Raw genomic sequence first — 12050 nt, forward strand, 5'->3', positions numbered from 1 at the left:
ATGTTGCATCTCCCATTGGTTGCGCTCTGGACACCCTGACGCTCACAATTTGCATTTATCTCTCAATCGTCCCTTGAGCCTCTCATTAAAACACTGTTCCCCAGGGGCCCATCAGCTCCAGAGAAATGCGCAGGGCAGGTTTTCCCCTGGTGTAGGGCAAAGTGGTGCCAGCCAAGTACAGCACAAAGCTGCCTTAAAACCAGCCTGGCAGAGCAGGTAGCTTTAGTAACAGCTCTTGCACCATCTACCCTCTCTGGGAGTGGTGCAGAGACATGGTTACATCTGAGCCTGCCAGCCACCTGCTGGCACCCTCTAGAAGTCAGGCTGGTCCAGTCTGTGCTTGGTGCCAAGTGGTCCTAGGATGGGGAAAGATAAAAGATTGCTTAAATCCACCATTTCACCCCCCCTCCTGACTCGCACACAATTTTGGTGATAATACAATTTTTTTAAATGGTGGGACTTGTTTAACAGGTACTAAGTGTCATTGGTAGATCACACTCGCTTTTCAGCCCACCTCTGGCTTCACCTGCTCTCTGCCCATCATCAGTCCAGCTTGTAGCGCTTTTAGGGCTGGTTCTTGCCTGCTGTCGAGGTTCCCGGTTTGTTATTTCATTTCCTGGATCTTGATAAAGTAAGTGGTTCTCTTTTAAACAGGCTCTGGAAGTGGTAGGTAGAAAACCGAGAGGGTTACCAAAAGCAGTAAAAATCAGTGCCCAAGTGAAGGTTTATAAACTTAATGCCATTTGAAGTGAGTAATATTTTCACCCCCGTGGATGTTACAATCCATAATGTACAGGTGCCTGCACGCATCTCCGTGGATGATCTTCATCCTCTCGGCATCCCAGCTGTTTCCAGCGTTGGCAGGAGAGGAGAAAGGTCAAATGTGCTGCAGCTGTTCCTTGGTTTATCCCCTGGCACTAGTTCCAGCCTGTCCTGGTGGCCTTTGCTGAGTCTCAGTGAGCAAGCAACCCCCAAGTCATAGCGATCCAGCTGTTCCTATTGCGTGGTGCATTAGGGTTGGCAACTTTCTAATTGCACAAAACTGAACACCCTTGTCTGGCACCCTGCTCCTGCCCCTCCCCTATGTCCCTGCCCCCACAGATCACTCTCCCTCCCGTCGCTTGCTCTTCCCCACATTCACTCATTTCCACCAGGCTGGGGATGGGAAGTGTGGAGCACGGGGGTGCAGGCTCTGGGATGGAGCCAGAGATGACAGGTGTGGGGTGCAGGAGAGGGTTTCAGGCTGAGGCCAGCCAGTTCAGCGTGCAGGGAGGAGTCCATAGAGAGAGTTTGTTTCCGTTCTGCCATGAGAATAAGCAGCATAATCCAGACTGGAGCTGGAGTCTTCAGCCTTGCAATCCAAAAGCTGCCCCTGAGCAAGTGTGAGCAGATCGGAGACAAGGGGACCACGCCACTCCCATTTTGAGACAAGGGGACCACACTTCCCACTCTTTCCCATGACAGGGCTGCCCTGCCTCATGTTCATGAAGTGGTGGCAGCTCCCAGTCCCTCACATCACACAGAGTTTTTGTTCCCCGGTCTCTGTCCCGTCACTGTCTGCAAGTCCCCAGTGGCTCTGATTAGAGATGTAAAACCCTGTTTCATTGGGTACGGCTGGCATGTGCCAGGAGCTCAGGCCACTCTGTGTCTGTTGGAGACTTTCCCATCCAACAGCGCTCTCCTGCTGGCATACTGCAACCATCCTACTGAGCGGCCATTGCCACATTGGAAGGAAAGCGGCTCCCCAAGTGCTTTTTTCTTCACACCCCGGACCCACAAAAGTTCCTCCAATGGAAGGGCTAGTGGAAACGACGCCTACACTGGAAAGCTTGTCGCACCAGCCAAAGTTGGTACGATAAACCGACCCCCTTTGTCTGTGCCATCTTCATCCTCCCAGTACAGACACCCTGCCAGACTACATCTGTAGGCACTATTCAAGATGTGGGCATCCCATGGTGTTATACAGAGGCAATGAGATGTGCTCGGTCTTATTCTCTATCCCCTCTTGACATGCTTCCCAACCCCAGTTTGCTTTTTTGACTGCCCCTGCACACGGAGTGGGGGTTTTCAGAGAACTCTCCACAGTGACTCCAAGATCTCTCTCCAGTGCTCACAGCTAATTTAGCCCCCTTCATTTGGTGCCTATATAGTCGGGTCACACACAGAGTCCCTGCAATAGGGGGTGGGGGTGGAACGAGGCTGACCTGCAGGGAACTCGGGGGGGGGGGGGATGGAGGGGTGCAGGGACGGCCGGTGTGTGCAGGGAGTCCAGGCTACACCATGTCCGTCTCTCTGTCCGTCTGGCAGGACAGTGCCCCCTCCCCGGAGCCCAGCGTCTGGATCCGGCCCAGCCGGGGGGAGGGGGCTCTCCCGAGCCTGCCTCTGACCAGGATATCAGGGATTGAACTTCCTGGGTCAGGAGCCTCCATTGTGAGCCGGGCTGAGCCGCTGGGGCTGGGGGAAGCTGCGAGCCGTGCCCGGCCGGGCTGCTGGGACTTTCTGCGGCAGCGCCCCGGGACCGCCCGCACCGCTCCGCAGCCCGCAGGTACGGGCAGGAGGGAGCCCGGGGAGCGGCGGAGGAACGTCCCGGGCCGGGCCCGGCCAGGGGGGCAGCCGCCAGCGGGCTGGGGAGGGGAGGTCCCGGTCCCGGGTCCCGCACCTGCCCCGCTCCACGTGCTGCGGGCGCTCCCGCTCCGGCCCGCAAAGCTGCCGTGTAAACGGGCGTCGGACCGGAGCCGGCCGGGCATGTCGGTGTCTGAGCAGGGGAGCAGGGAGGGGAAAGCCCCGCACGGCCCCTGCCTCGCTCCAGCGCGCACCAGTCTCCAAGGTGCCACTTTGCTTTGCATAGTGACAGGCTGGCCCAGCCGCCCCTCTGAGTCGCTGGGACGGGGTGGCAGGGGAATCCCCTCGGGATGGGGGCTTGGGGGCCGCTGACCCACCGAAAAATCAGTCGGGGGCCTCACAAAAGTGAGAAGCGAAAAAACCCCGAAAACAAAACCCCTCACTGAGGTGGCCCCTTACTAAGAAGGAGAAAGACGCTCCCCACACTCCTGTCGCACCCCGGACGCTAGGGGGGCCTAGGCTGGTAGATTTTCGTAGGGCCAAAATTGGGGGGGGGGGGGTCAGTGTGTGGGAGGGGCTGCCAGGAAGCAGGCTTCAGGTATGTGGCAGGGTTGGTGGGTCTGGGATTGGGGAGGGGGCAGGAACAGGCTGGGGGTGGGAGGGCTGGGCAGGAGGTAGGATGCAAGAGAGGGCTGGGCAGGAGGTGTGGGGCAGGAGCAGGTTGGGGGTGGAAGGGCTTGGCAGGAGGTAGGGTGCAGGAATCGGCAAGTGGTGGGAGGGCCGGGCAGGAGGTGGGGTGCAGGAATCGGCAAGGGGTGGGAGGGCTTGGCAGGAGGTGGGGTGCAGGAATCGGCAAGGGGTGGGAGGGCTGGGCAGGAGGTGGGGTGCAGGAATCGGCAAGGGGTGGGAGGGCTGGGCAGGAGGTGGGGTGCAGGAATCGGCAAGGGGTGGGAGGGCCTGGCAGAAGGTGGGGTGCAGGAATCGGGAAGGGGTGGGAGGGCTTGGCAGGAGGTGGGGTGCAGGAATCGGCAAGGGGTGGGAGGGCCGGGCAGGAGGTGGGGTGCAGGAATCGGGAAGGGGTGGGAGGCCCTGGCAGGAGGTGGGGTGCAGGAATCGGCAAAGGGTGGGAGGGCTGGGCAGGAGGTGGGGTGCAGGAATCGGCAAGAGGTGGGAGGGCTTGGCAGGAGGTGGGGTGCAGGAATCGGCAAAGGGTGGGAGGGCTGGGCAGGAGGTGGGGTGCAGGAATTGGCAAGGGGTGGGAGGGCCGGGCAGGAGGTGGGGTGCAGGAATCGGCAAGGGGTGGGAGGGCCGGGCAGGAGGTGGGGTGCAGGAATCGGCAAGGGGTGGGAGGGCCGGGCAGGAGGTAGGGTGCAGGAATCGGCAAGGGGTGGGAGGGCCGGGCAGGAGGTGGGGTGCAGGAATCGGCAAGGGGTGGGAGGGCCGGGCAGGAGGTGGGGTGCAGGAATCGGCAAGGGGTGGGAGGGCTTGGCAGGAGGTGGGGTGCAGGAATCGGCAAGGGGTGGGAGGGCCGGGCAGGAGGTGGGGTGCAGGAATCGGCAAGGGGTGGGAGGGCTTGGCAGGAGGTGGGGGGCAGGAATCGGCAAGGGGTGGGAGGGCTGGGCAGGAGGTAGGGTGCAGGAATCGGCAAGGGGTGGGAGGGCCTGGCAGGAGGTGGGGTGCAGGAATCGGCAAGGGGTGGGAGGGCCGGGCAGGAGGTAGGGTGCAGGAATCGGCAAGGGGTGGGAGGGCCGGGCAGGAGGTAGGGTGCAGGAATCGGCAAGGGGTGGGAGGGCTTGGCAGGAGGTGGGGTGCAGGAATCGGCAAGGGGTGGGAGGGCCGGGCAGGAGGTGGGGTGCAGGAATCGGCAAGGGGTGGGAGGGCTGGGCAGGAGGTGGGGTGCAGGAATCGGCAAGGGGTGGGAGGGCTTGGCAGGAGGTGGGGTGCAGGAATCGGCAAGGGGTGGGAGGGCCGGGCAGGAGGTGGGGTGCAGGAATCGGCAAGGGGTGGTAGGGCCGGGCAGGAGGTGGGGTGCAGGAATCGGCAAGGGGTGGGAGGGCCGGGCAGGAGGTGGGGTGCAGGAATCGGCAAGGGGTGGGAGGGCCGGGCAGGAGGTGGGGTGCAGGAATCGGCAAGGGGTGGGAGGGCCGGGCAGGAGGTAGGGTGCAGGAATCGGCAAGGGGTGGGAGGGCTTGGCAGGAGGTGGGGTGCAGGAATCGGCAAGGGGTGGGAGGGCCGGGCAGGAGGTGGGGTGCAGGAATCGGCAAGGGGTGGGAGGGCTTGGCAGGAGGTGGGGTGCAGGAATCGGCAAGGGGTGGGAGGGCTGGGCAGGAGGTGGGGTGCAGGAATCGGCAAGGGGTGGGAGGGCCGGGCAGGAGGAGGGGTGCAGGAATCGGCAAGGGGTGGGAGGGCTGGGCAGGAGGTGGGGTGCAGGAATCGGCAAGGGGTGGGAGGGCTTGGCAGGAGGTGGGGTGCAGGAATCGGCAAGGGGTGGGAGGGCCGGGCAGGAGGTGGGGTGCAGGAATCGGCAAGGGGTGGGAGGGCCGGGCAGGAGGTGGGGTGCAGGAATCGGCAAGGGGTGGGAGGGCCGGGCAGGAGGTGGGGTGCAGGAATCGGCAAGGGGTGGGAGGGCTTGGCAGGAGGTGGGGTGCAGGAATCGGCAAGGGGTGGGAGGGCCGGGCAGGAGGTGGGGTGCAGGAATCGGCAAGGGGTGGTAGGGCTTGGCAGGAGGTAGGGTGCAGTAGCAGAGTGGGAAGTGCATTACCGGGTTACGGGTGCTCCAGGGTTGGAGCGCCAGTTCCCTAATGGTGGGGGAGGGGACTTTGAGCCTCGGGGGCTGGATCCAGGCAAGCCGGGGGCTGAAGGTTCCCCACCCCGATTGATTGATTCTAGCCTTGCCCGTGACCAATCCGGCTGGGAACAAACAAAACTGTTCCCTGCCTGCCTGTCTGTCCCGTGTCCTCACCCAGCCCAGCAGAGGCGGGGGACTGCTCTGCGCCCGCTCTCCGTTTCGCCTGTGTCCGTGGTTCTACAGAGCCAGGCTGTGGGGCACGAGGCCTCGTGATGCTCCTGGAACTATTTACTTACTGGTGTGAATAGCTGTAGGACTGGCCCCTGTGTCAGTCCCGTAAGGCCTTTGTTATCCGGCATGGGGGGAGAGTGGGAGGTGCTGGAAATCGGGGGGGAGGGGAATCCAGTGAATGAAGACGAAAGGAGTTTGCGTGAGGGAGGAGGCATGGGGCTGAGGGGCTGGAGGAGGTGCAGGAGGGGGCTCGGGGCAGAGGGTTGGGGTGCCAGATCCCGGGGCACTCACCTCAGCTGCCTCCCCACAAGTTGTTCCTAAGCAGAGGCACAGACAGGGGGGCCCAACCCCCTGCCCTGAGCCCTTTCCTCCCAGGGGTAGCAGGGACGTGTCACTGTTTCTGGAGAGCCGCATGGAGCCTTCTGGCTTCGCAGCAACCAGACTGCCTATGAAGATGAGCAATGCCAGTTGACAGTGCTTTTTGGCTGGCACAGAGCCAGATAATGCAGCTTGTTCTGTACATGAGAGGCAGCACAGAAAACCTGAGCGGTTGCCCAGGGCAGCTGTCAGCGCAGATGTCAGACTGTGCCCCTGAGCACTGTCCTCTCCCACCTTTTCCATCCGTGTGCAGAATAAGTTTTGTTACGTGCCCTGAGGGACGTGTGAATGTGCACCGCCAGCAGAAACAAAACCGAGCGGCGGGCGCTCTGCTGATAAGCTGGGCAGCACTGGAATCTCTCCCGAGCAGCCGGCTGCCCAAGTGCTCAGCTTGCGGGGAACACTGCTCCGAAACAGCCTTCCTATGGGACAGGGATTCTCCGCCTTTTTCTTCCTAAGCCCTCCCCTGTCCCAATGTTATAAAAACTCCCTGTCCAGCCAGTGATTTTCTGCACAGCCAGTAGATTAAAAGGCAGGCCTGGCGTCAGGAGACAGGAAACGGAGCAATTACCTGGGTCCCCACAAAGCGAAGTTACTCGCACTTCAGCATTAGTTCCACATGACATGGCTCAGTCTTCCACTTTCTGCCTTGGGCTACAGTGAGTCTAGCATTGGCCTGCCTCTCTGGTTTATGTTACCGCCTCATGGCCCTTCCAGGGGCCCCCAGATCCCTGGCCGAGAACCTTTTCTGTACAGCACAGATCAGAGGTCACCCAGTGATCCCTGCATGAAGCCCAGTTACTTGTGGTGGAGATGGAAAGCACTTTTTCTTTAAAAAAAAAAAAAAAAAAAAAAAAAAGGGGCATCCAATCTTTATTTAGTTTACATTTTTTAAATGATGGAAAATCCACCACGGCTGTGTCTACACTGGGCCACTTGTTCCGGAAAAGCTGGCCCCTTGAATTTCTGGAAAAGCACTGACGATCTACTGTAAGAAATCAGCTGCTTTTCCAGAAAAACTATGCTGCTCCCGCTCGGGCAAAAGTCCTTTTTCCGGAAAACTGTTCCAGAAAAGGGCCAGTGTAGACAGCACAGTACTCTTTTCCACAAAAAAGCCCCGATCGCGAAAATGACGATCGGGGCTTTTTTCCGGAAAAGCGTCTGTGGCCAATGTAGACGCGCTTTTCCGGAAATACTTATAACAGAAAACTGTTCCGTTTTAAGCATTTCTGGAAAAGGGTGCCAATGTAGACACAGCCCACCTGTCTTGGGAAGTAGTTACAAACTGTGCCTTAATTCCCTTTTGAGCTTGGCTTCCTGCACCATCCAACCCTTAGATTTGTTTCATCTTCATTTTGGGAGCTAGACTAATTTGTCATCCGATTACCCCTGTTCCTTTTGCGCCTGTCTGGATTCTCCTTTTCCCGGCAGGCGACAGGACTGGGAGCGGTCACACGGCAAGAGAATCTTCAAAGCCTGGCTGGAGAAGACCGGCCTGAGATGTCTCCAAAACGATCCAAAGGAAACGTATCTCAGAATCCGGAGCAGGGGAAGCCCCTTAAGAGTCAGGGCAGGCCAGAAGCCCAGCAGCCAGTCCCTTCGGAGGAGAGAGAAGGTAAATATGCCCACCGCGGGAGAGGCGTGAGGAAACGCAAAGACACCATCGTCCGCCAGAGAACGTACGCCGGGGAGAGGCCCAACATCTGCATCGAGTGCGGGAAAAGCTTCAACCAGAGCTCAGACCTGCTGAACCATCGGCGAATCCACACCGGAGAGAAGCCCTATAAATGCATCGATTGCGGGAAAAGCTTCAGCATCAATTCAAACCTCCTCCGGCACCAGAGGAGCCACACAGAGGAGACACCCCACCAGTGCTCTGACTGTGGGAAAAGCTTCACGGACAAGTCCACTCAGACCCAGCACCAGTGTGTCCAGACGGACGAAAGGCCCTACAAGTGCATCGACTGCGGGAAAAGTTTCAGCCGTAGCTCCCGCCACAAGAAGCGCCTGAAAAGCCCCGCCGGGAAAAAGCAGGACACATGCCCCCTAGAGGACAGAGCTGCTGCCGGGAAAGTCAAAAAACCCAAAGCATCGAAGAAGAGAACCTCAGCCATCGAGATCCCCAACACGTGTGCCGAGTGCTGGCAGAGCTTCAGCCAGAACTCGGACCTGGTCAAACACATGCGGATCCACACGGGCGAGAAACCCTACGAGTGCACCCACTGCGGGAAATGCTTCAACGTCAGCTCCAACCTGATCAGACACCAGAGGATCCACACGGGGGAGAAACCCTACACGTGCTCTGACTGCGGGAAAAGCTTCACTGACAAATCCACCCTCACCCAGCACCACCGGATCCACACGGGCGAGAAGCCGTACGAGTGCATTTACTGCGGGAAAAGCTTCAGCCGCAGCTCCCACCACAAGAGGCACCAGAGAACCCACACAGGGGAGAACCCCGTGTCCTTCCTGCCTTTATGGCCCTACCCCACTCAAGCATGCTAAGGGTCAGGGGAGGGGAGAAGAGGCCATTCTGTGGCAGGGGGAGGTGGCTGGCAAAGATGGGGGCTGTGTGCTTGTAGGCTCTGCGTTTTCGGGGTTAGTGGGGTGGTGAGCAGTGGGAGGGAGCTGGTATGGCTTCGTAGCAGGGGTTGTTGGGGGAAGGGGTAGGTTCTTGGGAGAGCTGGTTGTTTTAGTGGTTGGGACTTTGGGATGATGAGCAAGGAGAACAGGCCGGCGGCTGGGGGTGGTGAGTAGCTGGTAGGACACAAGGGGCGTGTGTGTGTGTGTGTGTGTTGTTACGTTTTTACTCTTGGCCTGTGTAGGACAGGTTGTAGGTTTCCTTCCGTTTCCATTAGGATGAGTGCCTGTGCCCCAGAGTGCACCACTGGGACTAACACAGACTGGGCTCACGAGGGAACGTCTCGGCAGGGAGGCCTGGGTGCCGAGCAGGGTGCTAGAGGTGGCCAGGGCAGGAGCAAGGCACAGCTTTGTCACCGTGCATACCGAGGGCCTCTCGCCTGCCGGCGGCAGCACATTCAGCGGTTCGTCAGGCTCCCGCTCTGGTTGTATAGGAGTCTCGTTTCGACCTGACTGTGTCAGCAGCCCCGCTCCGTTACGGACATTCCCTGCCCGTCTCTGCTGGAGTGGACACGGCGGGACTAGCCCAGCCGTTGTTCATGGGGACTTTGTACGCACTGTAGAACAAATAGCGAGTAACAGGATGTTGAAACCCAAACTCACGGCCCTTTTTTCGTTCTTGTGGTTCTTACGGTCTCGGAGCTTTCATCTTTCTTCTCTTCCCCAGCCCACATATAACCAGTTCAGGGAATCCCCGGCGCTGTGAGCAGAACTTGGGTGACCTGTGAGCCAGAGAGGAGCTAGCATGGCCCCCTCCCCACCCAGGGCCGGCCCACAACCTTTGGGCACCTGAGGCAGGGAGCTCAAATGATGCCCCCAGGCCCCCTTGCTTGGGCCAACACTTTGAAAGGTCTCAATTCTGCCTTCTTCCTGTTCTCCTCCTCTCATGGCCCTGCACCATCTCTGTGCATCTAGAGCAGAGGGATACATCTGCACCAGCAGCAGACACAATTTTCTACACTCTGGGTCCTAGTGGCGCCGTCCCACAGTCTGGCACCTGAGGCGGCCGCCTCAATTCACCTCGTGGGAAGGCCAGCCCTTCCCCGCCCCAAGAGGCCGGACACTTTCCGAGGGGAGCAGCCTGTCTCCTTCTCCCCAACAACAGCTGCAGCACCGCTGCTCTTTCTCTCAGGACTATCCCTGCCTATAAAGAGACGCACACTTGGACTCCTTCAGACGTCTTCGCCTACCCCCCACTTTCTAGTCAGTTACCCCTTTCTGTGTGTTTGTCGCCCGTCCCCGGCTGAATCCCTTAATTACTAATCCCGCTTTAAAAGAGAAGTAGCTGGCACAGCTCCTCGCTCAACTCAGCTCCCTTGGGTGATGGCTCCAGGCACTACGTCTACGTCTACACTGGCATGATTTTCCGGAAATGCCTTTAACGGAAAAGTTTTCCGTTAAAAGCATTTTCGGAAAAGCACGTCTAGATTGGCAGGATGCTTTTCCGCAAAAGCACTTTTTGCGGAAAAGCGTCCGTGGTCAATCTAGATGCGCTTTTGCGCAAAAAAGCCCCGATTGCCATTTTCGCGATCAGGGCTTTTTTGCGGAAAACACGACTGTGCTGTCTACACTGGCCCTTTTGCACAAAAGTCTTTTGGGAAAAGACTTTTGCCTGAACGGGAGCAGCATAGTATTTCCGGAAAAGCACTGATGATTTTACAGTAGATCGTCAGAGCTTTTCCGGAAATTCAAGCGGCCAGTGTAGACAGCTAGCAAGTTTTTCTGCAAAATCAGATGATTTTGTGGAAAAACTTGCCAGTCTAGACACAGCCTACCTGTGTGCCACCTTGTGCTGGCCCATTCTAAGGTCACCTGGGACCCAAATGCCTTCCCAGCCCTCCTCTTGGTGCCCACCAATTTCTGCCTCCGTAAAATTCTCACCAGAATTTAATTTGGAGGGGAGGCTCCCCCTGGATTCTGGTCCTAAACCGTTGTTGCTGATTAAAGACCAGCTTCATTGCGTCTCAGAGGTAAGTCCCAGTGAAGTGTCTCAAGATGGCTCAGCAGCAGGCTCTGACCCCTGGGTTCTCTGCACCAGCTCGGAGCGACGGGCTTCTCTCTTGCTTTGTCTGCCTCCCATGATCTGCCTCCCTTGTGAGCATGCCCTGCAGGTGCGGCTGGATGGGGCCTTCTGGGACCAGAGTGGCTCATTAACCTTGGTTCACTAATGTGGGGCTTAGACACCCCATCACCCCCTCCCCCTTAGGATGGGGTCCAGTGCTGAGCCCTTTTCCTGCCCCTGTCTCCCTCCCAAGAAAAGGAATCCGCATTTGCCCAGGATGAGGGAATCCCCGGCAGTCACAGCACTGTGGAAAGCTAGACCCCTGGGGCGCAGGCATTTGTGTCTGTTCATGGTGCTCAGCCAATGGAGAGACGTGGGCTGCGAGGCACAAGGAGAGGGAGTTACCCAGGAGATATCAGCAAAGTGTCTCCATGGCCCATGTCACAGCCAGGGCCATTCCCCATCCGTGGGTCAGTCACCCTCCCGAGAGAACAGCTGCTTCTCCTGTCTAGGACTTGGCGTTCTTCACCCTTGACCTCTTTGGACACCACAGCCCTGAGGCCCCTGCTGGTGCTCCAGCCCCGCAGCTCCCGCCCCAATGGGAACAGCAGGGGAGGGGGACAGTGCCTGGGGGCAGCAGGAGGCACAGAGCCACCCACATAAGCATCTCCCTCATGCCCAGAGCCCACGCCCCCATTGCCTTCATGCACCCCCCCACCCACCGAGACCCTCCACCCCCACCCTGCTCCTGCCCCCTCCTGCCCAGATCTCGCACCCCCACCCTGCTCCTGCCCCCTCCTTCCCAGATCTTGCACCCCCACCCTGCTCCTGCACCCTCCTGCCCAGATCTTACAGCCCTGCCTCCCACACCAGAGCACCCCCCCACCCTCAGTCTACTCCTGTACCCTCCGTCCCTGCCACATCTTCCCACCCCATCCCCCTCCTGGACCCTCCCAGACCCCCCCACTCTCTCCCTTTTCTCCTCAGCCTGCTCCCGCACCTTACTTCCAGGCCATATCCTGCACCCCACCTCCCCACTAGACCCCCACCCCCTCATCACCGGTGGTTGGCTGATGTTCCATGGAAAGGTTTGCATTGAGCGGGGTTGAAAAGTTGAGACTCACTGCTCTACCCCATCGCACAATTCCTAACAGGCCCCAAACAGCAGGTGCAGGTAACACACTGTCCACCACAGCTCATCACTGTGACTGCTCTGTGCACACCTCCCTGGGGTGACCCGAGAACTACGGAGTACTGGGGGAGTGGGAGAAACGGGTGAACCGGGAGTGAGCAAACCTGGGTGAGTGCAAGTGGTTTCTCCCAAAAGTTCACTTGAAATGGGATATTTTTAGCAGTGGTCAAAACCAGCCTGTATCTTCGGGTATCATTCCACGAGGAGTACAGCTAGTTCGGATTAGGAAGCCTAATCCGAACTAGCTACTCTGTGCC

At 58.8% G+C, this 12050-nt stretch overlaps 2 protein-coding genes across 2 annotated transcripts in view; one reads left to right on the forward strand and one right to left on the reverse strand.

Annotated features, from left to right (window-relative positions):
• The window catches only part of LOC106731297 (uncharacterized), a 146749-nt gene that overhangs the window by 69634 nt on the left and 65065 nt on the right, over positions 1-12050 (reverse strand). The window lies entirely within an intron of this gene.
• LOC106731294 (uncharacterized) lies at positions 2391-9197 on the forward strand. The gene is made up of 2 exons (XM_075913729.1): positions 2391-2545; positions 7391-9197. The coding sequence occupies exon 2, from the start codon at positions 7460-7462 to the stop codon at positions 8462-8464; it is 1005 nt and encodes a 334-aa protein (XP_075769844.1). The 5' UTR covers positions 2391-2545; positions 7391-7459; the 3' UTR covers positions 8465-9197.

Source organism: Pelodiscus sinensis, chromosome 19 (genome assembly GCF_052426305.1).
Source record: "Pelodiscus sinensis isolate ZL-2025 chromosome 19, ASM5242630v1, whole genome shotgun sequence".
Taxonomy (NCBI): domain Eukaryota; kingdom Metazoa; phylum Chordata; order Testudines; family Trionychidae; genus Pelodiscus; species Pelodiscus sinensis.

Excerpts from the sequence above, each read along its gene's own strand:
- LOC106731294 (XM_075913729.1), top strand. The coding sequence starts at position 7,460 with ATGTCTCCAAAACGATCCAAAGGAAACGTATCTCAGAATCCGGAGCAG.